At 34.4% G+C, this 15,996-nt stretch overlaps 1 protein-coding gene across 4 annotated transcripts in view; it reads left to right on the top strand.

The window, feature by feature from the left end:
* The window catches only part of LOC144958513 (dnaJ homolog subfamily C member 13-like), a 113,609-nt gene that overhangs the window by 49,152 nt on the left and 48,461 nt on the right, over window positions 1-15,996 (top strand). For all 4 annotated transcript variants that reach the window (XM_078890535.1, XM_078890533.1, XM_078890536.1 and 1 more), the window contains exons 24-34: window positions 507-582; window positions 1,777-1,936; window positions 2,364-2,528; window positions 3,956-4,060; window positions 5,132-5,334; window positions 9,950-10,034; window positions 10,648-10,848; window positions 11,682-11,836; window positions 13,229-13,430; window positions 14,331-14,446; window positions 15,734-15,812. In XM_078890535.1, the coding sequence (XP_078746661.1) occupies window positions 507-582; window positions 1,777-1,936; window positions 2,364-2,528; window positions 3,956-4,060; window positions 5,132-5,334; window positions 9,950-10,034; window positions 10,648-10,848; window positions 11,682-11,836; window positions 13,229-13,430; window positions 14,331-14,446; window positions 15,734-15,812 (1,547 nt within the window). The remainder of the gene's footprint in view (window positions 1-506; window positions 583-1,776; window positions 1,937-2,363; window positions 2,529-3,955; window positions 4,061-5,131; window positions 5,335-9,949; window positions 10,035-10,647; window positions 10,849-11,681; window positions 11,837-13,228; window positions 13,431-14,330; window positions 14,447-15,733; window positions 15,813-15,996) is intronic.

Here is a 15,996-nt window from a genome sequence, read left to right as displayed (position 1 = left end):
TGTAGTCCATCAATGAATGCACAATTTTAAAAGATAATCCTACACTCGCTATTTCTCATAGAAACAAACAAAGAAAAGCATTAAAAAAAATAAATTGTGTATTGTATTCGGTCAAGTGCATTACATATACTCAAAAGACACTCTTGATCTACAATGGTAGCTGATATTCCAATATTATTTTGATATCTTTAACTCTTTGTGGTCAGGGGTCGATTTCCATCTCTCCTTATATCATACTCTAACATTCTAACAAACCAGTCTTTATCATTCTAACAATGACTTTGGTGCCGTTTAAGTTCCAGTGAAGCCAAAGTTATCACACAACTACTCTCTTGGTTCAAAAAAAGGTAACTACCACAAGAGATTCAACTAAAATCAATTTTTGCTTTTAATGGTATAAATTTCTTATCAGATACACATTTACATATGACAAATATATTGAAAACAACCCAGGGCAAATTAACCAATCATGACTTAAAATTAAAAAAAAATTATTATTATTTCAGGTGATTACTATTTACGACTTCTTCTTGAAGAGGATGAGGATGATGCTTCAGAGGAAACTAGTGCAATCAAAAAATCGTAAGATCTTCCTCATTGACAATACTCTATATTTGATGTTTAAAAAAATGACTGAGGTGGATGCGAAACTTAGCATTAATTATCACTCTCCTATCATCACTGTCATTCTCGCTGTTGATTTGACCCTAAATCTAAATAGGTTAGCAGTGCAATCATATAATTGTAAAATCTTCCTTGTAAACTTTTTGGACAATGCTTTTAAAAATAGATACGAGAAAATATAAGATTCTTGAACTCTTTGAAATTTTGAATAAATCTCCAATGCTGCTGATTCATTTTGGTGGCATGCATTGGGAACAAGTTCAAAGTTCCAATTGCAAAAGCTCAGGTCCTGGGTTCGAGCCTCGTGCTCAGCGCATAGTTGAGTCCTTGGAAAAGACTCTTTACTCACATTCTCTCACCATGATATCCATCCAATGACTCACTTATATTATTTCTTGTCAAATATTGGTTATTAATTTTCTTTTTTTTTGTTGCCAGTGTTGTTGAGTTTTCCCAATATTTTTTAAGGATTTTACAGTATTAAAGATTCTATCATCTAATTGTTAGGTTATATAGGGGGGGGGGGGGGGGGGGGGGTGCTGTAAAAATAATGGGGCTTAAAGGCAATCAGTCAAAATTTTCCTCCCTTTTCAGTTTTTGGCACCATCAGCACTGAATCTTGAACTGCTATGTATTTTGTTTTACAAAGGATAATAGAGACACCTTGCAATTTATTTGCCATTACGTTACAGTAAAATTGGTTCTCCCCCCCCCTCCCCCCCCCATAAAAACAAAAACAAAAAAACAAACCCCCAACAAACTAAGGGGTATAATAATTTGTATTTTATTTCCTCTAACGTTGCTCTTTTTCTTGGGTGTTGATATAGGGCTTAAAGGGGTTATAATCGTGATTTAAATCCTAAAAGTAATCTAACATGAAACAAACAAATAAGAGAATCACAAGACTTTCTTTTTCTGTTCCAATCTTTATTGTTTGAGATAAGTAAGCCTTCTGTCATTTTACTGTTGAGATAAATATATTTCTGCTGAAATAGGTCAATAAACTAAAATTATATTTGCATTTAATATATTTTTATTGATTGCTTTTACACTTTGATGAGATTATGAGGTATGACTTGGTATGACAAGTAGGTTTGAAGAGTTTTAACAATATTTTGTAGTGAAGTATTTTTTGTCTCCTTTCATCCCTAGTTATGAGTTCTTCAACGACTTGTACCACCGTTTCTTGTTGACACCCAAGATCCCCATGAAGTGCATGTGTCTCCAGGCGATGACCATTGTCTACGGCAGATGTCATGAGGAAATTGGGGCATTCAACGACACGCGTTACATCGTTGGCATGTTGGATAGGGTGAGTAGTAGTATGTAAATAATATGTGCGGCTATGTGGTCTTGTGGTATGACACTCGCTTTCGGATAGGAAGGTCCTGGGCTCGAGCCTCGTGCTCGGCGCATAGTTGAGTCCTTGGAAAAGACTCTTTACTCACATTCTCTCACCATACTCAGGTGTAAAATGAGTACCTGCCCGTTAACAGCATTGTCTCTGTCCGAAAAAAAAATTGTAATATCGCCTAACATGTCATGTCCCGTCCTACATGCTAAATGTTGCTGTTGGTCAGGGAACTCTTGTAAAGCGCTTTGAGCACGTTTAGTGGATATTGCGCTATATAAAAGCTCAATAAAAAAAAATTAAGAAATCATATTCCCCTAATATAAAAGCCCAATTGTTTTGTTTCTTTTTCATTGTTTTTTTTATTTTATGCATTCTGTATTGACAGTGCATGGACCGTCTGGAGAGAGACAGACTCATCCTATTCCTCAACCGTCTCATCCTTCACCCACGGAATGTTAAAGAGATGATGGACGCCAATGGAATCAAAATTCTGGTGGACCTTCTTACTGTGGCCCACTTACACACCACCCGGGCCACGGTCCCCCTTCAGGTCAGATATCTCAAATTGCCTTTGCCTTGTCTAGTCACTTTTAAAAAAAAATCTTTTATTAAATATTTGCAGCAAGGATAGCAGTATCTCTCTTCGCCTTTTAATCTGTATCTTGCTGTATCTGTAAAATTTTCTCCTATCTATCAAGGCTTGAGCAGAATTTGGTGGTGGAAGCAATGTTTTTCTGCAGATACAAATTTGCTTAATTGTTGCCAAATTCTTGGTTGTTATATTATTTTATTTATACCTTTTTTTTTTTTTTTGGTAAAAAAAAAACAAAGGAAAAAAACAACATAAAAGATGTACCACATGTTCTTACATTTTCTCAAAAAAAATGTTTTAAAAGTTTTTCCAGAAAGCTCATCCTTCAAATATCTATCATTTAAATGACCTTCACCTTTTCAAAAACTCTCAAATAAGCAACTTCAAGAAGTCTTAAAGCCAGTCCCAGGTTTGAGAGGTTTTGATTCATCTATTTGAAGGAAGAGTTTTGTGGCCAAAATTTTTTTAATGTGTTTTTTTTGTCTGAGTATGGCAGAGTAGGAAAGTTCTTGATCATAATGTAAGCATGATGATACTTTTATTGTTTTGACACTGATTTCATGACAACACAAAGCCTATTGTTGTTTATATTATTATTGCTTGGCAAAAGCAACTCTTGTTTTGCAGTTTGAATGCACAGCTGTCTATCTACCACATATTTTAGGCTCCACTTCATGTCTTATATTATATCTTTAATATAATAAATACTTATTAAAAACAAAATTCTGGTGCCAGAGCTCTTGTAAAGCGCTTTGAGCACATTTAGTGGATATTGTGCTATATAAAAGCTCATTTAAAAAAATTAATTTTTTTAGTAAATAAACGAGTTAACTCTTTCAGCGCCAGTAGAACGGATTCTGCTCTGGCCGCACAATGCGGCCCTTGAAAGGAAAAAATAATAATCTAATCAAATACTACTTTCTACAGATTGATTCAATGGTATAATTTCTTTCATCAGAACATTTAATTGCCCTAGGGGGGTATTTTAATTGTGAGATTTTGTGCCGAATTCGAATATCCCTTTGTCTTAGCTTGTCATTCTCATGCTGCTTCAATCAGGTGTCAGCCATTTTGTGACGGAAATGCGAATAGAGGCTCAGCACTGAAAGAGTTAAAGCATTACTTTAATTTAATGACAAATTGCTAATTTTCAAATGTAGTTGAAGACCACAATAATAGCCAGGTGATTTTAATCACGATCTTGATGTGATGTGTGTGTGTATTCTGACAGCTTGTTTTTAATCGACTTTGGAACATTTTAGTTAAATGACTTTGAAAAATAACTTGAATGTGAAAAATAACTTGAATGTGAAAAATAACTTGAATGTGAAAAATAACTTGAATGTGAAAAATAACTTGAATGCCATAACTTGTTTATCTTCCAGAGCAATGTGATAGAAGCAGCCCCAGACTCGCACAGAGAAAGTGAGAAGGAGTGGTACTTTGGAAACAAGGAGAAGGAGAGATTGGGACCTTACAGTTTTGAGGAGGTAATTTTAATCACTATATCTCATTTTCAGCACTATTATGACCTACGAGTTGGAAGCGATTTTAAAGCCCTTAAATTACAAAAGTTCGATACATAGTGGGCAATCGGAGTATCGAACTTTTGATATTTCTCCATCTAATGCAGACAGTCGGCTTTACTCATTTTCTCCAAATTTGTTCTGTGGAATAACTGTTTGTTGGTAACGATGCAAAAGTCTGTGAAATCTTCAAAATGTTGAAATGTTTTAGGCTAACGAGGAGGAGGAGGAGTTTTCTTTTCTTTTGGATATGCCTATTGACAGTAACATTCAGTCAGAAAGAGAAGAAGATCAGAATGAACAAACAAATGCTTTTGTTTTCAATCATTGCTTATACTGTCATACTGTGGAAAAACATATAAATATTTGAAATTTTGGCCCGAAAACTCATCCTACAATTATAAAACTAAAATGACCCTCATCTTGGCAAAAACTCAAACCTCAGACTTCCCAGCAATCATGGCAAAGTCCCAGGTTTGAGAATTTTCAACAAGATGAAAGTAATTTTTATTGACATTGATGGATATTGAAATGACGAATTGTCAGACCAAAATCTTTATATACATGTTTTTTCGGAGAGGGCAGTATATTGGAATGATGGGATACCATATTGACCCTTTGTCAAAAGTAATGACTTGAGTTATAATCATAATGATACTGGGACGTAAAATAACTTTATGATAAGTCATATATAATCAAATTATGATAGCATTTTTATTTTCAACCGCAAGATTTTGCTCAAACAAACAGTCAGTGATGACTTTTCAATAGCAACACGTAACATGTAGGACGAGACACGACGCCTGTTAGGATATTACAATTTTTTTCCGACACAGACAACGCTGTTAATGACTAGGTACTCATTTTACTCATACCCGAGTATGGTGAGAGAATGTGAGTAATAAGCCTTTTCCAAGGACTCAACTATGCGCCGGTCCGAAAGGCGAGAGTCATACCACAAGACCACACAGCCACAGAAATTTCAATCTATAATCATTTTATTTTGAACTATCAATTTTACCAAAATCTCTCCAGATGAAACAATTCTACGAGGAAGGCACCGTCCACACCAAGACTCGGTGCTGGGCTCAAGGCATGGATGGATGGCGGTCATTACACTCTGTCCCCCAACTCAAGTGGACGCTAGCTGCCACGGGGCAAGCTGTGATGAATGAAACAGACATGGCCATCCTGATACTCAACATGCTGATTCGGATGGCAGAGTACTACCCCAGCCAGTGAGGAAAATATTTTCGTTGTAGTCTATGCATGTAAACGTTTCCAAAGTACACTTTGCAGAACACTTTGACTTATTTAAAAAGAGTCACTTCTGTTTTTAAAGCAAGTCTCTGAAATAGGCTTGAAGGAAAAGAAACTTAAAAACTTTGCTCTCAAGAGAAGAAAATAACCAAGAGTTTCCACTGGGATTCGAACACAACTTCCCAATTCAAGAACAGTGTTTTACTACTAATAAATAATAATGATAGATGAAATTTGTATAACTCATTTTCAAAATTGTACAATGGTTAATGTGCTTTACATTGGTTGAAAAAAATATATACATTTCTTGTGCCTCGGCCGACACCCCTCCAACTTCACACACACACACACACACACACACACACACACACACACACACACACACACACACACACACACACACACACACACACACACTCACACACACACACACACATACGCAGACACACTATTGAATATTCACACATAGGGTTATAACCATATAGCACGTCTCAGATTTAAAAAAGGCAGACGTGAAAAGGAAATGTTTTAGTTTCGTTTTAAAAGAATTAATAGTTGGTTGTTCACTGACGGTTTTAGAGATAGAATTCCATACACAGGGTCCCATGCCAGGAAAGGATCGCCCGCCAAAACCATTGTATTTAAAAAGAGGAACTGAAAGTTTAGCTTTATCAGATGAGTGAGTGGAGCAGGCACTTATGTTGATAACAACAAGAGATGAAGTGAGTAGGAAAGTGCCAGAAGACAATAGAGACTCCACCGCGAAATTTTTATTCTCTATTGTCTTGTGGCTTTTTCCTAATGACTGTATCAGATGATGATCTTAGTGATCTGGAAGGTTTATAGGTTTTATTAAAATAGTTAAGGGCTTCATCATTGAAACATTTAAAACATATCATCGACTTTCCTGTCTATGTTTGGCTTCATCATTGAAACATTTAAAACATATCATCGACTTTCCTGTCTATGTTTGGCTTCATCATTGAAACATTTAAAACATATCATCGACTTTCCTGTCTATGTTTGGCTTCATCATTGAAACATTTAAAACATATCATCGACTTTCCTGTCTATGTTTGGCTTCATCATTGAAACATTTAAAACATATCATCGACTTTCCTGTCTATGTTTGGCTTCATCATTGAAACATTTTAAACATATCATCAACTTTCCTGTCTATGTTTGGTTTCATCATTGAAACATTTAAAACATATCATCAACTTATCAACTTTCCTGTCTATGTTTGGCTTCATGATTGAAACATTTAAAACATATCATCAACTTTCCTGTCTATGTTTGGCTTCATCATTGAAACATTTAAAACATATCAACTCTCCTGTCTATGTTTGGCTTCATCATTGAAACATTTAAAACATATCATCAACTCTCCTGTCTATGTTTGGCTTCATCATTGAAACATTTAAAACATATCATCAACTCTCCTGTCTATGTTTGGCTTCATCATTGAAACATTTAAAACATATCATCAACTTTCCTGTCTATGTTTGGCTTCATCATTGAAACATTTAAAACATATCAACTTTCCTGTCTGTGTTTGGCTTCATCATTGAAACATTTAAAACATATCATCAACTTTCCTGTCTATGTTTGGCTTCATCATTGAAACATTTAAAACATATCATCAACTTTCCTGTCTATGTTTGGCTTCATCATTGAAACATTTAAAACATATCATCAACTTTCCTGTCATGTTTGGCTTCATCATTGAAACATTTAAAACATATCATCAACTTTCCTGTCTATGTTTGGCTTCATCATTGAAACATTTAAAACATATCATCAACTTTCCTGTCTGTGTTTGGCTTCATCATTGAAACATTAAAAACATATCATCAACTTTCCTGTCTATGTTTGGCTTCATCATTGAAACATTTAAAACATATCATCAACTTTCCTGTCATGTTTGTCTTCATCATTGAAACATTTAAAACATATCATCAACTTTCCTGTCTATGTTTGGCTTCATCATTGAAACATTTAAAACATATCATCAACTTTCCTGTCTATGTTTGGCTTCATCATTGAAACATTTAAAACATATCATCAACTTTCCTGTCTGTGTTTGGCTTCATCATTGAAACATTTAAAACATATCATCAACTTTCCTGTCTATGTTTGGCTTCATCATTGAAACATTTAAAACATATCATCAACTTTCCTGTCTATGTTTGGCTTCATCATTGAAACATTTAAAACATATCATCAACTTTCCTGTCTATGTTTGGCTTCATCATTGAAACATTTAAAACATATCATCATCAACTTTCCTGTCTATGTTTGGCTTCATCATTGAAACATTTAAAACATATCATCAACTTTCCTGTCTATGTTTGGCTTCATCATTGAAACATTTAAAACATATCATCAACTTTCCTGTCTATGTTTGGCTTCATCATTGAAACATTTAAAACATATCATCAACTTTCCTGTCTATGTTTGGCTTCATCATTGAAACATTTAAAACATATCATCAACTTTCCTGTCTATGTTTGGCTTCATCATAGAAACATTTAAAACATATCATCAACTTTCCTGTCTATGTTTGGCTTCATCATTGAAACATTTAAAACATATCATCAACTTTCCTGTCTATGTTTGGCTTCATCATTGAAACATTTAAAACATATCATCAACTTTCCTGTCTGTGTTTGGCTTCATCATTGAAACAATTAAAACATATCATCAACTTTCCTGTCTATGTTTGGCTTCATCATTGAAACATTTAAAACATATCATCAACTTTCCTGTCCATGTTTGTCTTCATCATTGAAACATTTAAAACATATCATCAACTTTCCTGTCTATGTTTGGCTTCATCATTGAAACATTTAAAACATATCATCAACTTTCCTGTCTATGTTTGGCTTCATCATTGAAACATTTAAAAATATCATCAACTTTCCTGTCTGTGTTTGGCTTCATCATTGAAACATTTAAAACATATCATCAACTTTCCTGTCTATGTTTGGCTTCATCATTGAAACATTTAAAACATAGCATCAACTTTCCTGTCTATGTTTGGCTTCATCATTGAAACATTTAAAACATATCATCAACTTTCCTGTCTATGTTTGGCTTCATCATTGAAACATTTAAAACATATCATCATCAACTTTCCTGTCTATGTTTGGCTTCATCATTGAAACATTTAAAACATATCATCAACTTTCCTGTCTATGTTTGGCTTCATCATTGAAACATTTAAAACATATCATAAACTTTCCTGTCTATGTTTGGCTTCATCATTGAAACATTTAAAACATATCATCAACTTTCCTGTCTATGTTTGGCTTCATCATTGAAACATTTAAAACGTATCATCAACTTTCCTGTATATGTTTGGCTTCATCATTGAAACATTTAAAACATATCATCAACTTTCCTGTCTATGTTTGGCTTCATGGTTGAAACATTTAAAACATATCATCAACTTTCCTGTCTATGTTTGGCTTCATCATTGAAACATTTAAAACATAGCATCAACTTTCCTGTCTATGTTTGGCTTCATCATTGAAACATTTAAAACATATCATCATCAACTTTCCTGTCTATGTTTGGCTTCATCATTGAAACATTTAAAACATATCATCAACTTTCCTGTCTATGTTTGGCTTCATCATTGAAACATTTAAAACATATCATCAACTTTCCTGTCTATGTTTGGCTTCATCATTGAAACATTTAAAACATATCATCAACTTTCCTGTCTATGTTTGGCTTCATCATTGAAACATTTAAAACATATCATCAACTTTCCTGTCTATGTTTGGCTTCATCATTGAAACATTTAAAACATATCATCATCAACTTTCCTGTCTATGTTTGGCTTCATCATTGAAACATTTAAAACATATCATCAACTTTCCTGTCTATGTTTGGCTTCATCATTGAAACATTTAAAACATATCATCAACTTTCCTGTCTATGTTTGGCTTCATCATTGAAACATTTAAAACATATCATCAACTTTCCTGTCTATGTTTGGCTTCATCATTGAAACATTTAAAACATATCATCAACTTTCCTGTCTATGTTTGGCTTCATCATTGAAACATTTAAAACATATCATCAACTTTCCTGTCTATGTTTTCATTTATTTAATGTGTTAGATATTGTTATTGGTAATAACTCACGAGGTAATGAGTAGCACTAGTTAGCATCAACATAGACCAGTACTTCACTTCTTATGCTTGCTTATTAAGTACCTGACAACAGTTGCTGGCAACCCTTTTGGTTGGATGCGAAGCACTTTTCACCAGGTACAGTTGGCCTAGCTACCCCATAATAGATGGGTCAACAGAAGGATTATAAAAAAACAAAACAAAAGACCCCCAAAAAACTAGATTGTATTCACATTTGACACCTGCTGTACCGTCAATTTTATTGAGTCCTTCTCTAACCATTGTTCTTTTATTGACCCATCAGTTCTCCCCTTACTAGCTGATTTGGGTTTTGGTTCTGATAAGACAAGTGTACTGCTTAGCTATACTGTATTATTACCCTATAAAAAATAAAGACGAGAAAGAAAAGTCTGAGATTTCATCTCGTTCTCTTTCTCTCTCGTGAATCTAGAGATGGAGATGGTGCTGTCATTCGTCCACTACCAAGAATCAAAAGGATTTTGTCTGATGTGATTTGTATGCCACACATCGTTCAGGTGAGATACGCTTAATGTTAGTCTATGAAATCATCATCATCACCATCACCATCATCATCATCACCCTTATCATCAATGTCATGATCATCATCATCATCATCATCATCATCATCATCATCATCATCATCATCATCATCATCATCATCATCATCATCATCATCACCACCATCACCATCATCATCACCATCACCATCATCACCATCATCATCATCACCATCATCTCCATTACTATCATCATCATCTAATATCATCACCATAACAGAGTTAAAGAGTAGCCCTTAAGAGCCATAAGGCAGCAAGCCATTTTGATTATGTGACAAATGAAATGCGGATATAGTGAAATATAAAAGCTCAAGTGCTATAAAAGCTCAATATTTTTTGTTTTTGTTCTTAGTACGCTTCTAGTTTATTGGAATCCTGACCTAGCTTGATCAGAACCTTGCATTACCATCATATTTTCTCTATTGTCTAGTGTAACGTGTTATAAACAACTTCATTTCTTTTTTAAATCTATTAAAAAATGTTTAAAAAATTAATTTTCTTTTCTTTTAAAATTTTTTATTTTATTTATTTATTTATTTATTTATTTTTTTTTTTTACTAATATTCCCCAGCTCCTCTTGACTTTTGACCCCATCCTGGTAGAGAAGGTGGCGACCCTACTTCACCTGGTAATGCAGGACAACCCCAACATTTCCCGTCTCTACCTGAATGGCATGTTCTTCTTCATCATGATGTACACAGGCTCCAATGTGTTACCCATTGCACGCTTCCTCAAGTACACACATCTCAAACAGGCATTTAGATCAGAGGAGGTAATAATAATAGTAATGTACATGTGTAATATAGCACTTTCTATGCAATTGCATCTCAAAGCGCTTTACAGTAAAAATGCAATTCATTGAATAATAATAAAATTATAAAACACGGCATAATCAGCGTGACACAAATTTACATGATTATAAAATAAGATCTATGAGAAGAAGTATTTTTCGAATAAGAATGTTTTAAGATGCGCTTTGAATGTTTTCATTGTTTGCTTTTCTCTGATCTGCCTGGGCAGAGCTTTCCCCTTTTTTGGGCTAAAAAATTCGAAAGAGCGATCACTGAAGGGTTGGAATTTTTCTTTGGTATGATTAACAATGTGGTGTCACTAGAGCTCAGATTTTTATTGTCACCAAGTTAAAAAAAATAAATTTATACGCTTAATTCGACAAATTTTTCATACAAGTTGGTAGTTCTGTCTATGGATTATCTATATATTACATTTTGGAATGCGAAGGCCATTATATTTAACAGTTCTTTGCAAAAGGGTTCTAGTTCTTTTGTGACCAATTTGTCCTTAGTAGAGTTTTATTGTCTCAAGGTTTTTTTTTTTAATTTGACAAATGTTTCATGCAAGTAGTCAAGTAGGTAGTTCTGTTTATGGATTGTTGTATATATTTCATTTTCATAATGCTAAGACCTTTATATTTTACAGTTCTTAGCTAAAGGATTCAAGTTCTCATTAAAAAAAAAAAGAAAGATAAATGTGACAAAAATTATCATTTGGTTTAGCCTCGTATGTATTTGTTTTGATTTTAAAAATTGACGTCCAAATTGTCATGCTATTTATCGTGCTATTTATCGTGCTATTTATTCCACCCAGCACACCTCATCAGATATCGTGTCAAGGAGTGTGTTAGGCCCCATCTTGCCCGAGGCCATGGTGTGCTACCTGGAGAACTATTCAGCGGAAAAATTTGCACAACTGTTCCTGGGGGAATTTGACACACCAGAGGCTATTTGGAACAGTGAAATGAGGTAGGATTTGTGTGTACGATATTCTTTGTATTTGTGTGTGAATTGTGCGTTCGTGTGTGTGTGTGTGTGTGTGTGTATGTGTAAGCATTTGTGTATGAATATAGGATTAAAGCACGTTTATTGGGTTATAAACACAAGTTATAATTAAATACTGTCACAAGCTTGTTGAGTGAAAATTTAGAAGTAAAATGAATGTTTATAAATAAATAATAAATTTATATAGCGCCTAAACATCCACGTTTATCGTGCTTTCCGGCGCTTTACATAATAGAAGAAAAATTGTTAAAAAATAATAACACTACATAATAAGCATGAATACAGAAACAAAATCTAAGCAACATCTATTTCATAAAAAATAAGCCTTACGGAACAACTCAGTCTTCAGACATTTCCTGAAAGATGATACATTTTCACAGGACTTTGTCAGAGGACTGAATGCTTTCCATAGGCTTGGAGCAATGGATGAAAAGGCTTTTTTACCAAAATTGGATTTTGAGGTGGTGATCTTAGAAGTTGGGCCTGAGATGATCTTAAATTTTGAGTGGGTTCATATTTTTAAATTAGTTCCTGCAAATATTCAGATGCTGATCCATCCAGACATCTAAAAACATAGCACAATAATTTAAATTCTATCCTGAACTTCACAGGAAGCCAGCGTCTTTGTAATATCCTCACCAATATAATGTTTGATTCTTCCAATGTTTCTAATGTGATAGTTATAACACTGACAAATTTTAAAGAATTATTTAACCCAATGGACGTATTTCATCTTATTATTTACATCCCTTCTCGTCCAAAACCATTCATAAAACAAGGAATTTGTTAAATCTTTAGGAATAACAAAGGCAAAACAATTGAATTAAATTGAAAATGTCGCCTATTTATGTAACTAGCCTCTCTCTCTATCTTTCTCTTGTTAGTGTAAATACGTCATAATTTTTTGTGCAGATCATTAACTAAGCACATTTGATGACTCATGATTGTGCATTTATGGATTTTTAACACATGCTTAATTGACACAGAAATGATTGACCAAAAAAGATCGTGGTGTTGTAATATATGTAAATGTGTCATTTCATCCCATTTGTTTACAAGGAGAGGGCCTTACGGGTAACCTGAAATAGTTAGGATTTGTTCAAATCAAATAATACAATTTAAAATTCACATTCTGGAAAGCCAAAATTTGAACCCCACCCCCTCTTTCCTTTTTCAGGTTATTTAACCCAGGTTTCAAAAGTAAATTGATGAAAATACATTAGACATATTTCTGAATTATTAAATGTTTAATACATCACGTTAAATCCAGATTGGAAAGGTTCTCGATATTTTGGAAATACGATGGTTAATAAGTAAATCTGTTATCATTTACCCCACCCTTTCTCTTTCAACCAGACGTATGATGATAGAAAAACTGGCCGCACATCTGGCTGATTTCTCACCTCGCCTAATGAGCAATACGCGTGCCCTCTATCAGTACTGCCCGGTACCTCCTATCGTCTACCCTCAACTGGAGAACGAGTTGTTCTGTAACATTTACTACTTGAAGCATCTGTGTGATACAACCCGATTCCCCGACTGGCCAATCAAAGATCCGGTAAGGTTTCCTCATTCTGATCACCTCCTTATACAATCAAAGTTGTTAATCGGAATGCTGTTTATTTGGAACAGTCACATAATCGGACAAATCTGTTTGTGGCATATTTTTTCACTATATAAATTTTACTGGTTAATCGGAATGCACACAGGTTGATTGGAACAATTTTAACAGATTTATCTAACGATTGTTTTAATTTTTTTTCAAACTTGATTCCAAATAGTGTTTCCATTAAAAGGAATAAGTTGTGGTTATAAAAGACCAGATAGAATCACAGATAATGGTGCCATTGACCCACAACCAATTCTCATTTATCCAATTTGCGCAAGCTCACAATTGTGGTTGTTATGGAGAGCAAGTAATGAATAAAAAGAGAACGGGTGATTACACAATTGGTTGTTTGCTTTTTAGAAGACATGATACAGACCTGTCCGATTAAAAATTTTCTTAGTTGTTTTTTTTTTAGCGAAATTGGCCAATTAAACAAATTTGTAACTTTAACCAAAATTTGAAAATAAAAGTGGTTAAAATATTACATTTTTATAAGAAACGTAACATCAATTTTAAAACTAACATTTAAAGTGACAATTTTTATAAATTAATTTAGAGATTTTGTATTTTGGGATGATATAGATTAAAAAAATTTAAATCCGGATTTGTTTCACCAAAATTATGCAGAATTTTTGTTTGGTATCTGTGGCTAGTATGATGCCACATTGACTTATTCCTCATTAGTTTTTATTTTTATTATAAAAATAAAAAAGACTTCTAAAAAAAGTTTATAATAATGACGTGAAAATCAATTTCACCAACTTTCAGGGAAAATAGTGTGGCAGTTTATGTACAAACATCATATGCTCACAGATCATATAATTGACTTATAATTGTAATTCTTGAAAGGTGAGACTACTAAAAGACATCCTGGATGCATGGAAGAAAGAAGTGGAGAAGAAACCACCCAGTATGTCTTTGGAGGAAGCTTACAAGGTCCTTAATCTCTCTCAGGGAACTGGAGGGTAAGAATTTAAAAAAAAATAATTATGCCTTATTCATCCTCTGGGACCAAAGAGCACAAGCTCAAAAGCCTCTGAAGTAAAGACAACCAAAACAACAACAACAACAACAACAACAGCAACAATAACAATAACAACAACAACAACAACAACAAAAACAACAACAGCAACAATAACAAAACTGCCACGAACACTACCACCACCAATAACAACAACAACAACAACAACAACAACAAAGACAACAACAACAATAACAAAACCGCCACGAACACTACCACCACCAATAACAAAAACAACAGCAACAATAACAAAACCGCCACGAACACTACCACCACCACCACCACCACCACCAATAACAACAACAATAGACAACAACAACAATAACAAAACCACCACCACCACCACCACTAACAACAACAACAACAACAATAACCACAACAATTGATCCTTAGGAAGTGAGCGATTTTGTGATAGACTGGTATTCCTATCCAAAGGGTACCAATCAATTGCTATTATCAGTCTCACGCTATAGGAACCGAGATAATTATCTCCGGCTCAGTGGGTTGTATAGCTCTGAAGAACCTACTGAAGGAGTGGTTAAATTTTAACTCTGGGTTGCTGTAAGAACAGCATCTGTGTGAGCCTGAGTGAAGTCTTTCTCAAGACCTCTCAGCTGGGTGGGTCCTTTTTAACCTTTTAGCATCCAGACTGCTGGGTGGGGTTCCTGACCTCCCATAAGGGGCAGGAAGGTGCATACTGTGTCTATCCCCCTATGTCTGTTTTCCAACATGCTTTCTGTCTTTGTCTTGGAATGAGATTACTTGGTTTTGTCCTGGCCCTGGCCGGATACCCTGGCTGGGAGGGAAACAGTCAAATGTATAGTTAGTTTTGGGAGATGAAATTTTTTTTCCTTGTAAATCATCTCTCTGTTATGCATGGTATTATGTTTTGTTTATTTATTATATATGATTTGATAACATTTGAGTGTATTTCTCTTAGTGGGGACCTGTGCTAGGGTCTGGATGAGACTTTTAGGTGATCTCAAACTAAGTACACTGATATTGTGCTCTTGGAATCTACATCTGTTCCCTATTTGAACCAATTTCCCTTTGTCTGCCTTATTCTTGGATGCTTTAATTGTAATTCTAAAACTTTTTACTATCCCATTTTCTTCCTTTTTACTGGTGCTGATATGACCTTAATGTGTTGCAAAAAAACCCTTAAAAACAAAAAACAGCATCCAGACTGACTTTCTCTCATATCGTGTTATTGTTCATGTCTTTCTAACAGACACGACGAGTCCAAGATCAGAAAAGCTTACTTCAAAATGGCAAGAGACTACCATCCTGATAAAAACCCAGAGGGGAGGGTGAGTATGTTTGCTAGTATTTGTGCGGCTAAATGGTCTTGTGGTATGACACTCGCTTTCGGATCAGAATGTCCTGGGTTTGAGCCTTGCTGAGCCTCACTCACTGCATTGTTGAGTCCTTGGAAAAGACTCTTTACTCACATTCTCTCACCGTACTCGGGTCTTAAATGAGTATCTGGCCATC

Source organism: Berghia stephanieae, chromosome 13 (assembly GCF_034508935.2).
Source record: "Berghia stephanieae isolate SIO BIC M18660-M18661 chromosome 13, UCSD_Bste_1.3, whole genome shotgun sequence".
NCBI lineage: Eukaryota > Metazoa > Mollusca > Gastropoda > Nudibranchia > Aeolidiidae > Berghia > Berghia stephanieae.
Note: the sequence above shows the minus strand (reverse complement) of the source record. Positions and strands in the feature narration are given on the sequence as shown.